This window comes from Plasmodium knowlesi, assembly GCF_000006355.2.
Source record: "Plasmodium knowlesi strain H genome assembly, chromosome: 2".
NCBI classification, from domain to species: domain Eukaryota; phylum Apicomplexa; class Aconoidasida; order Haemosporida; family Plasmodiidae; genus Plasmodium; species Plasmodium knowlesi.
This window is the reverse complement of record NC_011903.2, coordinates 37,814-58,960: the sequence shown is the minus strand read 5'-3', so window position 1 is coordinate 58,960 and position 21,147 is coordinate 37,814. Positions and strand designations below refer to the sequence as shown.

The window sequence follows — 21,147 nt, the reverse complement described above, 5'->3', positions numbered from 1 at the left end:
TAAAAAAGGTAAAAAAAGGGCTAAAAAAAAAAAAAAAAAAAAAGATAAAAAAGGCAAAAAAAAAAAAAAAAAAGAAAGAGGTATAAAATAAGGTTATTAAAAGAAAGTTCAAATGAAAAAGGGAAATAATGGGAAGGATATTTTAAAACTTGCTTGGCGTGGCATATGCACTAGGGGAAAGGTATGATGCGCGTAGATATATCATCTAACAATTTATTTTCGGTTGCTTCCTGTGTTCACATTCGCCTTTCCATCTGATCCCATGTTCCCCCTAATATTTTTGTGTTTACCACTCCGCATTGGTCTTAAAAAAAAAAAAAGGGCATACAGAAAAATGTACCAATAAAAAGTATGCGTAATTATTGTACCCCCCCTATTTTACGTGGCGCCGAAATGTTAGTGGCAGGGATTATATCCCAGAAGAGAAAACAAAAAATGTAAGCAGCGCAGAGTAGCGAGGCATATGCAGAAAAAATAACTCCCCATACAACAATTATATATTATATATAGTAATATTTTCAAATATGTCATCATCATCATCATTCCTCCGTTGTACTTTTTTTTTTTTTTTTTTCTCAGTATTCCTCCGGTCCCATTAGAAGGGGTTTAAAAAAAAAAAAAAAAAAAATGTGACATTTTTTTTTTACAGACACCTGTTGTTATTTTTGCCGATACCGCGTCAGCATAAAAAATGAAAATGGAAAATGTTAAGGGGAAGATAAAAATTATTTCATATACTGTAGATTTATTAAAACAAAAAATAAAATAAAAAAATAAAAAAAAGTAAAATATTTCCCCTGCATTGAATGAAGGAAAGATCAGTCCGTTCATCGTTGTTTTTTGCACTACAAGGGGTAATTTTCCCGATTGCGGTTGACATAAAATGTTCATCTCTGTCTTTTTTTTTTTTTTTTTTTTTTTTTTTTTTAATTTTTTACTTGTAATGGAAATGCAAAAAAGGGTAAAGAAAAAAAAAAAGCAGTAACCTATTCGAAGGATGTAATGCGGAGCGTTAAGTACACTAGCACACGGGGATGCTGTGGAGGCACATAAATAGGATAGAAGAAATTACCAAGAAATAAAGACACTGTATGAAAAGCGTTTCTGTGAGGGATAACTTTCCTCTACCATACTGCTGCTTATGCGTTAAGTGATTCATTATGTTAGGCACATCAACGTGTGGGTGCCTTTCTAACCCGCCCCCTCTTCTTTTCCACACCTAAAGGAATGCGTGTTCATAGGGGGGGGGTAAATTGGTCTCTCTGACTGGGCCTAGTCGTGCGTATGCCGTGGTGTTGTTCCACAGGATGTGTATAATTTTACCAAGCTGGACAAAGTGCACCGACTGAACGGTTAAGTTTCTTTTTTCCCATGATATATGGTGAGAACAGCCTCCCCAATAGGTTACAGGAGTACACTATTTTTGTAGCATGGCGCGGGGCCTCTCCCTCAGTAAGTATATTATGCAACAGCAGAAGAGGTGGTTTCCTTTTGGGTAGTAGCCTTCGGATGTTTTTTTATTCCGTGGTGTAGGCAGCGTATCATTGTTTCGTAATTAATTAGGACAGCTTCTGGCCTTAGTGTTTTGGGGGCATTTATCAGGAAAAATGTGCACCAATTTTTAGCTGTACCTTTTAGCGGCAATTTAGCCAGCCATTCCTGCCGCGTTACCCCCCTGGACAGACACAATTAGAAATATTCAGAAGCGTAGAAGAAGTCTTTTTTTTTTTTTTTTTTCCTTTTGATTTTAGAAAAAAAAAAAAAAAAAAAAAAAGGTAGATTGGGTTTACATAAAAAAATGATTTTTTTTTTTTTTTTTTTTTTTTTTTTTTTACAAGTTTCACCCAATTTAATCAGAATATAAAATAGTGGCATAACGTGTCCTCATGTCTGGGCATATCGATTAGAATTTTCTAAAATGGAACATATGATGAGCTTCCTTTACAAATTGAGGGGGGGGACGGATGTAAAAAAAAAAAAAAGAAAAGAAAAAAAGAGCAAATTAAAAATATAATTTCTGAAGGAACGCAAAATATAATATGCTCATTTGATAGCGCTAAGTGTAGGGGGGGGGGAGGGGTATTTTCCAGTGCAGGTGGATGCCCATTGGCCAAGTTTCTGAAGCATGTTTTTTCTAAACACTTCCTCCTATATATTATAATTTTCTATGTTCTATTTTATTGCCGCGTTTATTTTGTTGGCATTGGTATAGGAAAAGGGGGGTGACTGATAAGGATGTACAAGGATCATCCATCGAACAAATCGCGAATAAATATTTCCCATAGGGTGATAAAACACTTCAGGGGGAGGTGAGGCCATTTTTTTTATTTTCATTTTTATTCAAAGCAAATTTATTATTTTTTTCTAACGCTTTTCTCTAAGCACTGATAATTTCCGCGGAGGTTTTCCTTCCAACCAAATTCTTCAGTACATAAAACTCTACCGAAAATTTCGGAAGCTACTGCATAGGGTAACGCGCATATAAAATGTACATGTTTTATGTTCCGCTCTATTCGGGCGGGCCTGCTTCGGTTAGGTACGATTCGGTTCGTTTATTTACTTTCTGTAAAGTATTTCAGGAGAGAGGAGGAGTCGGTTCAAAGTGCAGTCACCTATAACATAATAAATTGTTTGGTACATTCATTGCTGTGTTGGAAAAACAAATTACTTCAACCACGACAAGGGATGCATATGTAGTACTACTTTAAACTGAGTAATAATAATGCATTATAAAAAAAAAAAAAAAAAAAAAAAAAAAACATATGCGCTCCAGTTTTGTCTATAAAATATACCCACGCGTGCTTCCATTCTTAAGTATCCTATACCCTAGTTATATGTACGTAAAAGAATTAACTGAGAAGTTTCTTTTTTTTTTTTTTTTTTTTTTTTTTCCATTTTTTCAATCCTTTCGTACATTCCATGGTCCCCTAAAAAAAAAAAATAAAAAAAAAAAAAATAATAATAATATACGGAAAAGGGAGAAGAAGACTAATCAAGCAAAAAAAAAAATATATTTCTTTCTTTCTGAGATGTTAAGGACTAAATAAAATATCATTTTTATATGTATAATTTGTACATATATATTTCCGCCCTCCCACCCTAGAAGGGAAGAAATTTTATTAAGTAAAAAACATTTGGCGAAGGAAGTATTTCATGCATGCCTATAATAAAAACGCCTAAATGTTAAGGTAATAAAAAACTTGATTTTTTTTTTTTTTTTTAGAAGTAGCTCCCTGCGGTTGATTGAGTTTGCCTTACTGCTACGGGGTTTTACTTTTATGAGGCAACTTATCCTACGCGCGCCACGGTACATGTTGTCGCGAAGAATATTTTGTGGTGGTTGTGATATGTTAAAATTTTCCCTTTTGAATGTTCCTGTACTTCCGCTTTTCGGCTAGTTGCATTAACTTACTTTTTTTTCTTTTTTTTTTTTTCCGTTTCGACATTGTGACTCTATGCCTTGCGTGTAAATAACATACATATGAGAGTGTAGGATGAGTAGAGAAAGTACCTTCTGCGTGGTTAAAAATAAAATGCATCTGTATTTTAGGAAGGAGTAGTGTATAGCCATGTTTGCTTTAGATATCAATGGACATAGGGTGGTGGATCTGGCAGCTGGCGTATGACAGCTCCGTCAGCTTTCCCCCAGTTCTTATTGTTTGATTTCGTTTATTTTTATTCTCCATTTTTTTTTTTTTTTTTTAGGCACCCTTTCTTCGGAAAAGCATAAGTTCATTTTAACAAAATAAGTATTTGTTCTATTTTGTTTGAAAATGTCTAACCTGAGGAGAAGTAGTGCTAGTGGGAGGAATGTGAATTCTCAACGATGCAGACACTCGAAGGACGAAAGTGTTTCCACCTGGGGCGGGGATTATAGTGATATCCAAAATGAAGGATGTGTAAAAAGCTCGTTAAAATTTTTGTTCAGAAGTAGCCTCTTCACCGTTTTGTTGTTGGCTGTGCATTGGTCCAGTAGCAAGGTAATGATTTGTGTGACCTGATTATATACATCTTGGATGATTAATTTTTTTCTAACAATGATATCATGCCATTTTTTTTTTTTTTTTTTTTTTTTTTGCCATTTCTTCTGCTATATATATTTTTTTTGCCATTTCTTCTGCTATATATTTTTTTTTTGTTTGCTCTACTTAGGATCCCTATAGCGAATGGAATGGAGGAGCTACAAATGAGGTGAAATTACCGCGCAACAGAAGAATACTACATAACAACAGTGGGCGATATATGAGTAGCAACTATGGTTCATGCACGGAAACTATAACCGAAGTTAGAGAAAATAACGGAGAAAGAAGAAACAGATCTAGAGGAGGACCTTCACAATATAACTCCTCACCTTCCCCAGAACAATCCCCATCATTATTCAGAACAACATTATCAATTCCATCTGAAAATGGTTCAACACGATCATCACACTCTCCTTCCCCATCGGATTCCTTCTCCTCATTCGCATCTCTATTTTCTTCAAGGTCGTCTACATCGCCCCCCTTTTCGACACCATTTAACTCATACACCGCAATGAACAACCCCCCCCCAAGAAACAACGATGTATGGAGTATATACGAAGATGGATTGAGATATCTGAATGACCGAGCATTTAGAAATATGGGCAATGATTTCCGATACCCAAACAACATGTACAACCCATTGAATGAACAGAACAATATTAGGAATCCATTGCATTCTAACTTCAATAATAATAGTAGTCATATGTTTTATGTATTTTCGTTTTTGATTGGAGTTTTTCTTTTAAGCCAGTTGGGAGCTCAACGATTACTTATTCTGGCCGCAGCTATGGGTGTGTTCTACCAAGTTAGAAGATCGATTAGATGGCGCTGATTTTTCATATCCATAATATTTTTGTAACTTTTTGTGTGTAGTATAATGAAAAGGGTGCATCCTTCCCAAATGGCTCACAGAGGGGTGACATGTTTTTAAGCTCAAGGGGGAGAAGAAGGTATGATGTATTCATTACGTAAGGAAGAGGGAGGGGTGGGGGTGAAATTGGGAGGAGTAGTTATTTCTTTTCCAGAGTAACCGCGGTGATGTTAAGGGCCCGCTTCTTTGATACCACCACCATAATAAAGGCTCCAATAGGGTAACGACGTGCAGATTGTCAGCAGAAGGTCAAAGCCACACCTTCAACTATTCGAGTAGGACAAAGTGTTATTATGTTTACCTATTGGAGGATAGGAGTGTCGTGTAATCCAAGTTGCGTGCAGGGAGATGATAGAATTCCACGATGGTAGGATATTCTACAATACCCTGTTATACAATTTTACAATTTTTCCTATCCGGCACATCATGGTTTCGCTTTATTTTTGTGTATGTAATTTACTGTACAAAAGTGAAAGTGTCTCAACAGCAGAGCACTTTTCTTTTCCCTTTTTCCTTTCGAACCTATCCAACATATGTGGATGCTTATTTTGCCAACGTGTGTATATAGGGTGATAAATTTTTGTAGAATGTAAATTTTTAATTAAATTTTTTTTTTCTTTTTTTTGTATTCCATATGTGTATATAAAATTTCCATTATATTATATATTTCTCCCGCCCACAAGATAGCGGAGATTCCCAGGTGATGAGTGCGTCCAGGGGCGCGCACGAGTAGACCTGCTAATTCGTTTAAATGTACATACTTCGTCGATTTATTATTTCTGCGATTTTCCTACTATTTTTATAACATTTCGTTTTTCATTCTCATAACTACGTGCAAAGGTGCACAATTCCAGTCGGCAGAACGACCGACTGGCCAACCGACCAACCGACGGACGGATTTATTTTCCTTCCAATGTTGGCTACATTTTATTAACCAAAACTTTTTTCATAGTTAATGTAAAAAATAATCTTGTTAAAAAATGTTTTACAGAGAAATATCCTCCCTACGTTGGAACCTTCAAGGGTTTTACGTTTGAGCGCCCCAATGGGAGTTCTCCTCTTTGGAATTCTATACACCAGATGTGTGTGAGCACTTTTTTTTTTTTTTTCCCATTTGGAGTTCACCCCGATGGAAACCAAGTTCAATCCCCGAATGAGCAATGTGAAAAGGATATGGTGAAACGTAGAACGCGAAAACTAACACGCAAATCGTATGAGATATTTTGATGAGAGTAGTACGTTTGATAATAGGTCCATAGTTACAGATAACACTTTTAGCATTAGTTACGAATCAATGAGCCATTAGATATGTTTGGCGCGGGTAGGTGGAGAAAAGGAAAAAGGCGGCATGTGCGCTGGAGGTAGATTATTACTATGTAGGGTTGTGGAGAGAATGGAAAATCGAACGTACGTCGCTATACAAATATATGTGCACCATTAACGGGTATACCTCTGTATTATAAATACAAACTCTCTATATAAATGTAGTAGTAAATGTATTTATGTGTTACCAAGGGGAGGGGAAAAAAAAAAAAAAAAAGACCATCCTCACACGTTTTCTATATGTTACGTTCCAGGGAAAGAATATGTTTGTAGTTTGCATGCATAGCGGTCCTAGAAACAATGTAGAGGAAAACACAACCCAGATGCTATTCAAAGGTAAGAGAAAAGGGGATTCACATCGCTTGCGCTGTTACGTGAAGAAAAGTGATGATATCCTCTTTATTTGTTCAAGCGCGGTCACAAAAATGAAGAAGTAAAGGTGTTCTTCCTTCCAGGGAGTGTTTTTTTTTTTTTTTTTAACATGACCGGCGTCCTATCCTTTACGGGGAGTAGAGATTGAAGTGATTGCGAATGGAACAATTGTAGCTTGCGTGAATGAACCAGTCGTCGCGTGAAAAAGTGATCCGGTGAGAGGGAATTTATCAATCCTTTTGTTCATTGACCATTCAACCTCACGTTGTCAATCTCCCACTTTATGAATTTGTAGCACAAAGGACCAGGAGTAGTAGCAACAGAGGAGAAAATAGCTCTGTTTGTGATTATCATAGGCACTTTTCCGCACACCTATATTTCAATTTTTTAAGAGCGCCATTTTGTGTAATTTCAAGATGGGGGTAGGGATGGACAATTATTATTGAAGAAAGGTTTCATGAGCTGAAAAAAACGATACTTGTGAATGATTTTTTTTTTTTTTTTTTTTTCTTCCCATCGTAAGTTTGTTACCAAAAGGAAGGAGGTGGATGGGCATCTGTTACACTATTATGTACTAATTTACAGCGGGCAGAATCAGCATAGAAGAGAGCCATGCGCATATATATATATAGTACAGTCGTTTTTTTGTTCATTCTCTGCTCATAAATTATAATAATACAGTTAATGCTATCGACGTACGTTGGAGTACATGGCACATTGAACAAGTTGGGTGAAGGAAAAGAAAAAGAACGTGAAAAAAAAAAAAAAAAAAAAGATTAATATCCGCGCTATAAGGGATTATTCCCTCTTTCTTTCCTTTGCATGACGGTAAAAATTTGAAAAAAAAAAAAAAAAAAAAAAAAAAAAAAGATTGGGAAAAAAATATTTTTTTTTTTTTTTTTTTTTTTTTTTGCAAATTTTTACCGTCATGCAAAGCGAAATTGAATTCTTCAAAAATGTAACAAATTAGAGGGGGTGAAAAAACATGAGAACTTTTAGCCATCCCAGTTTATAAATAGAGGTTTATTATATGTAGAAAAAAAGCATATTTGAGCAGCTTGCTGCATGCGATGACGCAAATACATATATATATATATTTTTTTATATGTGCATTGCTTATGTAATTGGGAATTCCGCTAAATTGAATACGTGTATGCTCTTCTTAGACGTTAATTTACATTGAATTTATTTTCTTCTCTTTTGATTTTAAATATTATACTTAAGGTGTGCTTCGTCGCACAGGAGCGGGAAATATATTATCCATTAGCACTGAACATTCAAACAACACGAGAAAAACAAACAAATAAAATAAAATAAATTAGAAAAAAAAAAAAAAATACTAATATGATGAAAAGACTAATTTTAAATAAAAAAAAAAAAAAGTGACAATGAAGTAATGTTCGTACTGTAAGAGAAGAATATCAAGTGTTGAAGAAAACATGTTTTTTTTTTTTCTTTCTGTTTTCCGCCCCCCCTAATTAGATAAATGCATATATGTACATATTTCTTAAAGAAAAGAAAAAAAACTACTATTTATAATGTGGAAAAAAAAAAATTAAAAACAATAAATTTTATATGAACTTCTTACCACCACCCCAAACATTCATTTTAACCTTGTAAATTTCATTAGTTTAACTTATTCATATTGTTACTTTGCGTTTGTACCATATTTTACCACGTATGTTTATACATTATAAATATAAACATTTCTGTGTGGTCATCATTTTAGCGCTTCTTTTTTTAATACCTTTTGGGGCGTTACACGGAAAGGAAGAGAAAAAAACATATTACTCCTTGAGAAATAAATATTTATAATTTGGCATTTTAGTTTCCAGCATTAAGACCCTTTGCATGAACGGAAGTTGCTAACCCCCGAAATAGAGCGAAAGAAGTGATTTTTCTAACATATACTTTCTTTCTTTCTTTCTTTCGTTTTTTTTTTTTTTTTTTTTTTTTTTTTTTTTTGAACTTCTACCACGTTTGCACAGGGGTAGTCTTTTTTCATCAGTATTCCCGAAGGGTGAAACTATACCGTACGCATCTGACATAAGAGGTCTTATATTTGTGCGTAAGAATTGCTAGTCTAAATTACGGAGATGATTTAGTACTGTAGATATAAGGTCGAATGTGAGAAGGGAAGATACAAAATTGATGTACGCACCAGACATATATATCTGGTAGATCTTCCTGGTGAACACACCATCCTTTTGCTTGAACATACACCCCCCATACACCCGTATATTGCGATAGTATCTACCACCATGACGGGCGGAACGCAGAATGAGAAGTTACTGGAGGACACGGCCATTGTCAAGGCGATGCAGAAAGAGGTTCGTTCTGTTGCGCGGGGCTATTTTAGAGGGAAGAGAGTGTTCTCCCCTACATTTGATGCACCTCTCGCATATATCTCCACAGAGAGGGGTGTTTTACATACCAGTTTATATGAAATGTGTTAATTCAAAAGGGTGTACAGATCTATGAATTCACTTTCCCACTCTCACACTCTCCTCTCAACCTACGTGTACATATAGATATACACATACGCATGCTCCTTCACGAACTCCTTTCTCCCCCCTACTGCAGTATCCGTTTTTGAAGAACTGGCGGGATTACCATTTTGAAGATATGCGAGGAATTTACAACAGCAAGTTCGAATCCATTTGTGCAGAAATCGCCGGAAAATCCGATTACAGGAGCAAGTGGAATTGCTTGAATCTATTTAGCATTATCGACACTGTAATCAACAGAGGAAGAGTGAAAGAGGATGACGCCATCTGGACGACTATAAAAAAATTGTTTGATAGACATAAAGAAACTATAGATTTCAGGTCAAATATCATAACCAGATACATCAATGATATGGGAAAAGAGCTACAAGATATACTTTTGGAGGATTTTAAGAAATTTAAAAGTACCCATGAAAATAATTACGAATTTGCCCATATAGCTATGTTATTTTATTTCACACAAAATGTAGTAGACATTAGGGAATTGATGAATGCTAGAAGTAATACCCACTTTGCTTCTTCTTGTAAATTTGTAAATCATTGTCTGGAGATTTACCGGCGTATTAAGCACCTCAAATGTTCCGTTAATTCACCCCCCAATTCTAGGGGCAGTACCTTATGCGTGGAACTTAATAATTTTTTACAAAGGTACAAAGAATTATTGTATCCAAAACTCAAAGAGTGGCATATTGTCGACGCACCTGAAAAGACAGATGACCCCACGATTTTTCCATTAAAGTGTGCTAATGAGGTTCCTGAAAGTGGATTCTTTAGCCGTTATATTGAAAACGAAAATCATTTGTCCTTGGGGGGCAAGGTGGGGGTGATTTCTTTTTCTGCCATTTTCGTATCCCTCAGTTTGTTCATGCTGTACAAGGTAAGTGCAGGAGCGATGATTCATTTTGCTAGCTAATTAGTGAAGCAGTTTGCTACTGGTCCAGTCTCGAAAAAGGAAGGAGCGTTCTATAGAGTGTTTCACTTGTACACATACGTGTGGATGGTCCAATCGACTCTTACTCCTTCACTTATGCGCTTCTGCATATATATTAATTTTTCCATTCCCACCCCCTTCTCTCACAGTTTACCCCTCTGGGAAACATATTTGGTAGAGACAGGAGAAGAAGAGGACGAACTTGGATAGATATGGGAAATGGTTATGGACAAGAAATGGATGATGACATGAGCAGCATCGATCCAGGTTCTGAAGGAACGCAATATATGCCCTACTATGATTCTCAAAGGATGGGAGGCAATGGAAATTATGGAATGCAAAGTTTTGACAGTAGTACTACTACTGGGTCAGGGAGTACTTTGAGAAGCACATCCTATGATTCGTCTCAAACGTTGGGAGGTTCACCATATGGATCGTCTCAAACGTTGGGAGGTTCATCGTATGGGTCATCTCAAACATTTGGAAGTTCAACAGGCGGATCATCTCAAACATTTGGAGGTTCAACAGGCGGATCATCTCAAACATTTGGAGGTTCAACAGGCGGATCATCTCAAACATTTGGAGGTTCATCGTACGGGCCATCTCAAACATTTGGAAGTTCAACAGGCGCATCATCACAAGCGTCGGGAGCTTCACAACGTGGGGGGCCGGGAACTTCGAGAAGTTCAAAACGTAGAGTGTCACAAACCTCGGGAGGTTCAGGAGGCAGGTCGTCACAAACGCCGGGAGGTTCATCTTATGGTTCGTCTCAAACGTTGGGAGGTTCATCGTATAGCTAGTCGTAAACGTTGGGAGGTTCATCGTATAGCTAGTCGTAAACGTAGGAAGATTCATCGTACGGGTCGCATAAAACATTTGGAATTTCAAAAGACGGGATTCGGTTTTTTCAGAATCTTGAATATCATGAGGATGTAACCTGCCCTCCACCCCTAGGTTAGGTATGTGCTAAGTATCTGCATATAGTATTTTCTGTTATGGGAGAGCTCGAACGATAGTTTAGGGAATCCACTGGTGGATAATTTATACAGCTAGCTAATCGGGGCGTTCCCCTGATAGGAAATAAGTGAAAAGTTTGAAACGAAGAGGTGAAAATCCTCGTGGTGGATAATACATCTGGAGTATCGGTAAGAATGGCGCATTTGAAGAAGTAACCAAGGGATTGAACAGAAAGAGGAAAAATAGACTGGTACTTATGAAAGCACTTTTTTAGTCCTACACAAATGGAGAATCCTTATATCGGTAGAGACAACCCTTCATTTGCGTGAGATAAATAGAATTATTATCTGCACGATGAAGTTGGGAATACACACGTAGGGAAGGTTACCAAATTTGGACTGAAACTTTTTTATATATTAATGGTATGTTATATACTTGATAACATATACTAATGATTTTTTTTTTCTTCTTCTTCTTTTTTTTCTTTTTCTTCTTTTTTTTTTTGTTCTCCAAAAAAAACAAATAGTCAATGTGATGTATACGAAACAATGAAATTATAGTTAAAATAAATTAGGCGGAATAATAATAAAAAAAAAAAAAAAAAAAAAAAAAAAAAAAGGAATAGTATTTTATGAGAAAAACAGAACCTTAGCAAACAGAAAGTACGAAGATAAGTATATATCAGTATTAACTAATAACACATGAATAGAAAGGGAAAGTGCAAAGTGTGCAAACGAAGCCAAGTATACACACATAGGTGTGTATATGCGTGAATACACAAATATATATAATTACACGTAATATATATAATAATACAAATACAGATAATTTGGAATATAGGGAAATTTTATATTCCTTGGAAGGGGCACATTTTATTTTCGATAAAAGGTAGCCACATGGAACTGATAATTTGTGGATGCACGTAAAACTACAAATGTGCGCAGGGGATTACCGTTGCCGTTGATGTCGCTCATATTAAGTATACTGTAAAGTGAATCTAGAAATTGGTTCTGATAAATTGGTTCTGACAAATTGGTTCGGAAAAATTACTTCTGATAAATTACTTAAGGAGGAAACATGAAAGGAACCTCTCGACGTCCTACACATGATGACACATAGCAAAACCAGTTCATTGTTTTTTTTTTTTTTTTTTTTTTTTTTTTTTTTTTTTTACTACTAAACATTAGGGGATGAAAATAGCTGCCAAGATTCTTAAAAAATACACGATATATGCATATATTATTAAATTAAAAAAAATTATTAAGTCCTAATTCTTCAAAACTTCGATGACGGCTTTGTACTTTTGGTTGAAATTAAATCTGCCTGATCCCCTGATCATACACTTGCAGTTCCACAACTTGAAAAGGAAGTAAAGAAGGATAATGGCAGCGAATACGACGGAGGGAATGAATAATAAGAGTGAAAAATTGTCTATACATAAGCACAAAATAATACCACCAAAAATGAGTGGGGAAACGGATAACAAAACGTCGAGGTAATATCGTAGCCTAGATATTTTTCCATTTTTAATGAGAAAGGAATAATTAGTTGTCAACACCTTCAGGAGATGGTTTTCGAACTTCTTGTCTAAACTTTTGGCTATTCTGTATATATCTCCGAATATGAATTTTATTTTGGATTTCCTTTTTCTAGATAGATTTCTTCCATTAACTTGCGTTTGCATTTGGGCCTGCAACTTTGCCTGTAACTGTTCCTGCAACTGTGCTTGCAGATGAGAATCAATTTCAACCTCTGTTAAGGATTCCAATGCGGGTTTTTCTTGCATGCCAATCTCTGAATTGGGAGGCACTTGTTCACTAGTTGTTGTCTTCTCAGCTAACTTTACAAGATCTTCGATATTTTCATAGAACTTCAATATCTGAATCATCTTCTCCAGGTTATTGGATTTCCTTATTTCGTGTATAAGTTGTTCAACGCTTCCGGTTTTGCTCGATTCCTCACATAACCCTAGCGTAGTTTCTGCAGTGTTTGGACTTTCTGTAAATTCTCCAGTGCCTGTAGTTTCTGCAATGTTTGCAGTGCCTGTAGTTTCTGCAATGTTTGCAGTACCTGGAGTTTCTGTAACTTGCGTAATCTCTGGAGTAGGTGTTGATGGGAAAAACCTTCTCCTGAAATTTCGGTGATAACTTTCAAATGAGAAATTTGTTTCTGGAACTTGGCTACCTGCCACTGAATTGGGTGGCTCAGGGTGATCAGCGGAATCAATTGGAGTTATATCACCTCCATCGTAAGTACTCAATGAATGTAAAGAAAGGGATTGGTTGCCTTCGGAATTTGTGTCGCTAACTAATTCGTTAAACTGTTTTTCGAATCCCTTGTCGCGTAATAATGCGCTAAATTCTTTTTGGAAATTGGCATCGTGCACTAGGTTATTTAGCATTTTACCAAGACTACTTTCATCTTCTTTCAATATTTTTATAACTCTTTCTTTTAACTTTTTAATTTTTGCTTCGTCCGTTCGTTTGGCAATGAAGTTTTTAGAGAGCAATCTGTTGCGTCGACCGCTCAGTGCGCCTCCATTTTCCGAGCGCTTTTTCAAGATGGAGGAATCAAGGAGAGGCTGAAAGAGGTAAAAAGGGGAAGACACGTATTAATATATTATTATAACATTGTATATATTTATATACACTCCCTTTTTCCGAGTAGCTCGCGCCTTTACCTTATAGGAGCATTTCCATGTCCATATGAACAGGGATAAGGTGAAAATTTTAACAAAAAGGAATAGAAATCTATTAGATGTTTCTCCCATATGATATCACATTAATATTCTTATGATTCATTTGAGATAGGAAGAAGGTTCTACACGGGGGGTGTGATTTCTCTTCTTGCTAAACTATATATATATGTGTGTGTGATTTTCCGAAAATTGCGCGATATTATGAAGAGTGCAATTTCCCCTTGCGCAGGAACATTAATATATAACATAGAAATGTGTAACATATAATATATTATTCATATATTGTGCTAGTAATTTTTTTTTTTTTCTTATTTTTTCGATTTCTTCAGCTTTAAAAAATTAAGTTAAATTATCAATTTAATTAAAAACAGTTCACGGATATTCCAGCAGGACAAATATAAAACCGTAGGTGCATAAACATAATGTATGCAATATGAAGCTACTATGTGCTATAAATAAATTAGGGAAATAAGAATATAAAAACATGCCATAAAGTAATATAAATGTATTTTTTTTTTTTTTTTTACAATATAAATTAAATTATTAGGGATATCTTGGCTTTAAAGTAAAAATTTTTCAGTTAGGAAATACTCTTTTTTTTTTTTTTTTTTTTTTTTTTTTTTTTTCTTGAAAATGATCATTAGAAGGGTTAAAATATAATTTTATAAATTTCTTCATCATATGGAAAGATAAACACAACTTTTGCAATATAACAATTTGTGGGAAGGAATTGTAAAAAAAAAAAAAAAAAAAAAAAGGAACAAGAAAATATGCATCTAAATTTAATATAAGTAACATTGAAAACAATAAAATGGAAAAGCGGAGCGACGAAGAGAAGAAAATATATTTTGTATAAAATTTTGTGCACAGATAAAAGTATACCTATGTAGTAAATTTGGAAAGAAAGTGAACTTGAGTTTTCCCCGTTTGGCGCTAAAATGTTACGCCTCTTATGCACGCGTTTAGCGGCGCAATTAAGGTAGTATATATAATTAGAGCCCCTTCCAATAGAGTAGGTATTTTCACTGATGCGCTTAAAAGAAAACAGAACGGGATGATACGATACGATACGATACGATACGACACGATACGATACGATACGATACGATGTGATATTATACGAGGTTCTGTGGTATGACACGACGTTATGCGGTATGATACCGCATAACACAAAGTAACTCCCAGGGGGGGGTAATATATATATATGTTTATGTTAACCAAAGCTTCGCACTTGTAATATGCCCCCGCAAAATGTAGATTGAAATATGCATACTATACTCACTGTAAGAACGAGGTTTTCGTTTTAACACTAAAACGTTGAAGGAAAAAAAAAAAAAAAAAATTTACTTTTTTCCATTTCTTATACTAGCGAAACGATGTAAGTGGAAAAAAGGAAAAGGAAAAAGTGAGGAGGAACTTACAAATATAAAATTACTTATCGATTTAACATCGCAAGGATAATTAAACAAACAAATCTATTCATATTTTTGAATAGTTCCACGCATGATTGTGTTCTATTAGAAAAATGGGGGAATTTGGAAAATGATTAAGTATTATTTAATATTGCTATGTGATAAAAATAAGGAGATGGACTTGAGGAACAGCTAAACTTTTTTTTTTCATCACTTCGAATTAGTATTAGCGTGTATAGTTTTATTATCTGGACGATTGGCATCATATGGAGAGTAGCAACAGAAGTTATGCGTGTTTCGCATAAGCATTAAATATGTGTGAATTCCTCGCGGTACAAGATTACGAAGTGAAGGTACATATGTTCGTTTTAAGAAAGCTCTGTTCGCCATTAGGTAAAGTATATATGTTGTAGAGGGGTGACTCTCCCTTTTCTTTCTTTTTTTTTCCTCTCCTCCCAACTGAACTAAGAGTGTTAAAAATGTATTAAGAACTGTTCGTATTATATTCAATAAGGTTTATTGCCATTAAAAATTCAAAAATACAGTGCGATATATTTTTAATGTATCTTTTTGTGGCGGGAAAAAATTGATGTAATAGAAATTTGGGGTGCGCTTTAAAAGGGAGAAGGATATGTATTTGAAATTTTTTCAAAAGTGGAGAACGACGAATGGGTTCTCCTTTTTGGTTCTTAATTGTGAAAAATGGAATTGTATTTTTTCTCCTTTAAGTAAAAAATGGGTTGAGGAAGATGTGGTGTTTGGATATACTTGGGTAATGAGTTTACCTTTGTAAGATTGCCCGCGCGAAAAACGCATTTAACACAGTTGTTCACCGCTTTGTCAGCACATATCATCATCTTCGCTCCCTTTTTTTTTTTTTTTTTTTTTTTTTCCAAAAGCGGGATCCCCATGACATCATCTTTCCCTTCCAACATTTGTACTACCCCGTAGAACGAATGCTCTCATTTAAGTTACTTTTTAAGATAAACCCTCGGGTAGCAGTTCCGATAAGGCATTGATTGGAAAATGTCTATAATAGTTTTTTCCGATAAGCCTGGACAGGCGGATTGTAGAAAGGGTGGTAGGATGGTAAAGAGGTGGGAGGAATATCAAACTATAGGGGTGGCAACGGCGATAAAAATAGTAAGAACGGAGCTGTATACAAGGGGGCACAGAAGCAGCGGATTGATCCTATTAGTGAAAAATTGCAGCGATAATTATATGTACATTACATGTGCTTATCTGTAGAACCTTGTAAAGGGGTACTTCCCTGGACAGATGACTCTATAAAACTGAGGGTACACAGTACTCATGCATGTTTAAACCGAATGGTGCATCGAGCATTGCGATGTGTGTGATAATAGAAAGGTAGTTAAAAAGAAAAAAAGGGAAAATGAATAGTACTCAATGTAATATATAAGAATGGCTAGGGTAAGGGGTCTCTTCATAGAGATTCAGATTTAGGGTTAGGTTTTTCTGTGGTACGGGTTGCCAAATGATCACAACATTAGGTAGTAGTTGTGGAATGCTAGTAACTACCATAATTTGCTGATGGCGGTAGCACCTGCCCTGCTCCTTACCCCTCCCCTCTTCCATCTTCTTCAACGTATTAACCATAGTGGCAATAATTCAAGAAAAATTAAATAATTATTTTGATGAAGTATATTTCCTGTCTTTTAATATATAGTAAACGAAAAAATGGTGTGACACTTGATACAAAAAAGAGCAAGTTGGAAAAAATGAATTAATAAAAGGTGTTTGTAAATTTGTCAATGGCGTGGTTTAAGAAATGTTCCGTAGGCGGATAAGGTAAAATAAATAAATACAGATACATATGCACAGGCATATATAAATAAGTGTAAATTATAAAGTTTCAACATACATGTATAACAGGGACATCTAAAAAAGGGATGGGTGATATAGAAGGGGGTTGGTGGTGTTTTCCCATATAAACATGTTACACATATATGCAGGGTTATATCCATTGATGAATAAATAATGAGCACCGATTAATATATACATTTTGTTATGTAGAGAAGGAACAGAAAGTTTTTAAAAGGGGGCACATGAAAAGAAACATTTATATATACATAAAGTCGGGCGTGTAAGATAATGAGGATTCGCAACGTGTACACAAATATAGTCGGCGTGTACGAAACGGACAATCAGATAAATGTTGTTTAACATACAATTTTAACATTTTTGTTTGGGAATTTATATATATCACCAACTTGCACTTATTTAAATTATTCGCGCATTTTTTTTGTTTGAAATATGTCTCAGTGTTTCTGTATTTCTGTGTATTTTGCTTATTTTGCGTATTTTGCTTATTTTGCGTGCTCTGCTTATTTTGCGTACTCTGGTTTCTGCGTATTTTGCTTATGTGTTATTTTTTCTGCATGAAATATTTTATTTTAAAAAAAATTACCATATCTGTTAGGAACAACCTACTGTACACGTGTGCATGGTTCCACCGCAGTGATTTTACGCTTCGATTTATTTTATCAATTTGTTCGTCATGTTGCCGCTCTTACCGTGGTAACTCTCTTTGTGCTGCATTTATTTCTCCTTCTTTGCGTACCTTTTGAGGGGGTGTGAAGATGACGCAGTTTTTTTTCTCGTCGATCAAAATGGCACACTTATTACATGTAATATGTACATATATACATAAGCACAAAGGCGTATGTACGTATGCATATATATGTTCTGGTAATAGTTTCTTCTTGACCAACTGAAGGCAAACACTGACTGGGGACACCCCCCCCTCTGTTCTTAAACATGGACAGAAGCTTTGACAAACGAGACGCACTTAGTAGTAATTGGATCTATGCCCTCTAACTCTGGAAGTTAAGCACTCCTGGAGGAAGAAATCCATCCACTGGCTATAATAAGTGCTTTTGCTTCTTTTCATGTTTTCCCATTCATTGAACTTTTTATTGGTAAGTGTTTTTCCAATATTTTCGATTAGCTTGTTCCAATGTTCCTGTTCTTTCTTTTTTCTGGCATTGTACATATCGAAGGATTTTTTTATTACTGAGAATAATGGGTTCATGGTATCTCCATAAGGTATATTTTCATCCCTTGACCAATAAGTATCTTCTTCTTTTTTCCATTCTACATTTAACCATTCATCAAATTTTTTTCTCTTCCATATATCAATATCTTTAGATATCCATTTATGTAAATTATCTTCCGCATCCCTCATCCATTTTTTATAGTCAGCGATCATACATTCTTCTATTTCTCTTTTCATCATGATGTTCCATTCACGCTCAGTACAATCTAAGGTACCGTCTCTATACTTGGATAGAAATTTCCTGTCCTTTTTCTTTTTATAATTAACCCATCTGTGTTCCATATCCTTTATCCATAAATTCCAATCTTCTTCCTTTTTCTGGATCCATCTTTTTTTTTTTTCTTCAATAAAGTTGGAAAAAGTAACCCATTCTGGTTCCAGATGGGTGAGCCAATGGTCCCATGCTTCCTCCTTTTGTTTTTCTGTTTTTTCGATTTCCTTAAATTTTATATCTTTAAACTGGTTGAAATCTTGATTTAATTCTCCTATCCATTTTTTCACGTGGCCTTCATCTGAATTCCTGTTTTCATATTGCCTTAACTGGTTGCCGGGCGATCTTAATTGAAGCGCTTTTTCCCCTGGGGTATTTCCAAGCTCGGGGAAATGGTCTTTGGCGCTCTGGAGGAGGGAGGAATTAAGGAAAGCAGAAAAAATGGAATTATAGAAAGTTGATAATTTAAATTCGGCTTCCTCTGAATGGTGGCCCAAATTAAGCTAGCACATATATGGACATAGGTAAATGCATATATGTAGGCGCGTACACCTTTTCACATTCGCACGCGCATGGTCGATGCCATATCTTACAGGTGCAGCCCCGCTGACGAGCCAGGAGGAGGAGAAAATGTAAAGAAGGGTACATAAACAGGAAGAGGAAAATATGTGCTTCATCTTCGTTGACAATTTTGTGTGTATATATATAAATGTATGTATAATTCTTATTACAGCTAGTCGGTGGATTTTGCGGTAAGGTCAAGTTATCTCGATCGTAAAATAAGTGTATCTATTTTAGCTTATTCAGTGTGTTTTTATATTTTAATAAAAGAAAAAAAAAAAACAAAAAAAAAAAATAACGCTTCTTATAAGGGAAAGAGTTTTATTCTGTCAATTTGAGAATCAAAATGATATTTTTATTATTGTAAATATATTTACTTGGAGAATGCGTTCTTTTTTTCTTTTTTTTTCATTAGCTTTCCATTATTATTTAAAATATAGCTCTCCTGCAAAATGAAAAAAAGGGCAGTGGGGTTTAAATAAAATGCATACAACTATGAAAGGATTAATACAAAAAATCTTCATTTTATACCGCGTACCATTTGACACGGAAGAATGAGCAAAGAGAAAAAAAATAAAAGGGTGGTGTTTTTTTTGTTTTTTTTTTTTTTACCTTTTGCGGAAGTCATTCTTTTAAAATGAGGGTAAGAAACTCAGAGAATTCAGTACTAAAAAAAAAAGGTTGCTAATTTTTCTCTATGTATAATTTTTTTCAAATGAAATTTTTTCTTCGTGAAAAAGAAAAAAAAAACAGTATCGAATTTTTTCTATACAATTTTATGGAACTAAAATTTAAACTGCTGAATTAATATTATTTTAATTATTCTTTTCTTTTTTTTTTTTTTTTTTTTTTGCATCTATTTAGAACAATTTAAATAATATACTTGCATTCAAAGCATTGTAACTTATATTTTTCTAGAAAGACAAGATATATGTTACGTTACCTTATTTCGAAAATTTCGGATTCATTTTCTTTGCGGCGAGGAAGTTAAAATCAATTATTATTATATATCTATGCAAAATTGTTAGTTCATTCGTCCATTTTTTCATACAGGCAAAAAATACCTTGATAACTTCTTCTATATTAATTTATTTATAAACTGTACTTATGAGAATAACGTTTAAAAGATCTATGTAAAGTTATTGAATTATAGATGATTTTTCATCTAATTTTCAAGGTAAAAGTTGTTAATTTTGAAGTTACCAATTTTGCTATATTTGCTAAAAAGAATTTTCTTAAGTGAAAGACCAAAATATGAAATATATTTTGGTATAAGTTAAAAAATACAATTTTAGATGATAAAATTATTTTTTCTTAAAATATTATTTTTAGATGATGAAAAATATGCAAAAATGGCTTAAGAGTATTTTGCAGCAAAATTAATTATGAAGTGAGAGAAAGAACAACAAATACCCAGGTTTTCTTTATGAGCTTTAGAAAGTATTTACTTTTTTTTTTTAATCGTTTTTTACTCCTTTATTCTTCTTTTATGGGAATATATATATATATATATATATATATATATTATATATATGTGGTATAAATTCCTCATAGCAGGGTGGTCCATTTTTTTTCATTATTAAATATGGCGCTAATTTTACCTTCTCTTAAGAGCACAACTTTTCATGACATTTTCTTGGGGGCTAGAAGAGAACCCCTCACCCGTTTTTAGTTCTCTCTTAAGGTGCGGGATGTAAGGTTCTCGCAATTTATTTAGTGCGTATTTTTTTGTGCATTGTAAAAAAAATTATAAATGTATCATACTATATATAATAATAACAGAACGTATGTCGTAAATTTTATTCTCACTGAAAATGGACGAAATATGTTTTTCATAACTGTATTATACATATATATTTTATCTTCTTCATTCAATGTGATATATACCTACTGTTATGTGAGTACTTACAAATTCGATTAAATTATAATTATCAACAGTACTTCATGTGTCCAATATGATTGAGTAGTTATAATGTCATTACCTTTCTTGCATTACACAAGTTTACAATTCATTTCTGTACTTGTGGCTCTTACGTGTGGGAATTATTAATTGGGCCATTTATTCATATTCTGTAACTATCCTTCGTCCATGCAATATTGTGGCAATATATCTTTATGAATACACCAGTATTCATATGATTAGTGGAATTCTTTTCATCTAATAATATATGTGTTTGTTCACAAATTATTAAAAAGTAATGGAGGC

The 21,147-nt window shown here is 34.4% G+C and overlaps 4 protein-coding genes across 4 annotated transcripts; 2 read left to right on the top strand and 2 right to left on the bottom strand.

Moving 5' to 3' along the window:
* Positions 1-3,773: 3,773 nt before the first annotated feature.
* Positions 3,774-4,854, top strand: PKNH_0200800 (Plasmodium exported protein, unknown function; the record flags this gene model as incomplete). The annotated part of the gene is made up of 2 exons (XM_002257645.1): positions 3,774-3,980; positions 4,153-4,854. 2 exons carry the CDS (start codon positions 3,774-3,776, stop codon positions 4,852-4,854), a joined length of 909 nt encoding a protein of 302 aa, XP_002257681.1.
* A 3,995-nt stretch (positions 4,855-8,849) lies between these two features.
* PKNH_0200700 (KIR protein) lies at positions 8,850-10,826 on the top strand (the record flags this gene model as incomplete). Its single annotated transcript, XM_002257644.1, has 3 exons — positions 8,850-8,918; positions 9,172-9,972; positions 10,176-10,826. The coding sequence occupies 3 exons, from the start codon at positions 8,850-8,852 to the stop codon at positions 10,824-10,826; spliced, it is 1,521 nt and encodes a 506-aa protein (XP_002257680.1).
* A 1,424-nt stretch (positions 10,827-12,250) lies between these two features.
* Positions 12,251-13,753, bottom strand: PKNH_0200600 (Plasmodium exported protein, unknown function; the record flags this gene model as incomplete). The annotated part of the gene is made up of 2 exons (XM_002257643.1): positions 12,251-13,564; positions 13,664-13,753. The coding sequence occupies 2 exons, from the start codon at positions 13,751-13,753 to the stop codon at positions 12,251-12,253; spliced, it is 1,404 nt and encodes a 467-aa protein (XP_002257679.1).
* A 4,149-nt stretch (positions 13,754-17,902) lies between these two features.
* PKNH_0200500 (tryptophan-rich antigen) lies at positions 17,903-19,057 on the bottom strand (the record flags this gene model as incomplete). Its single annotated transcript, XM_002257642.1, has 2 exons — positions 17,903-18,787; positions 18,974-19,057. The coding sequence occupies 2 exons, from the start codon at positions 19,055-19,057 to the stop codon at positions 17,903-17,905; spliced, it is 969 nt and encodes a 322-aa protein (XP_002257678.1).
* Between the last annotated feature and the right edge of the window lie 2,090 nt (positions 19,058-21,147).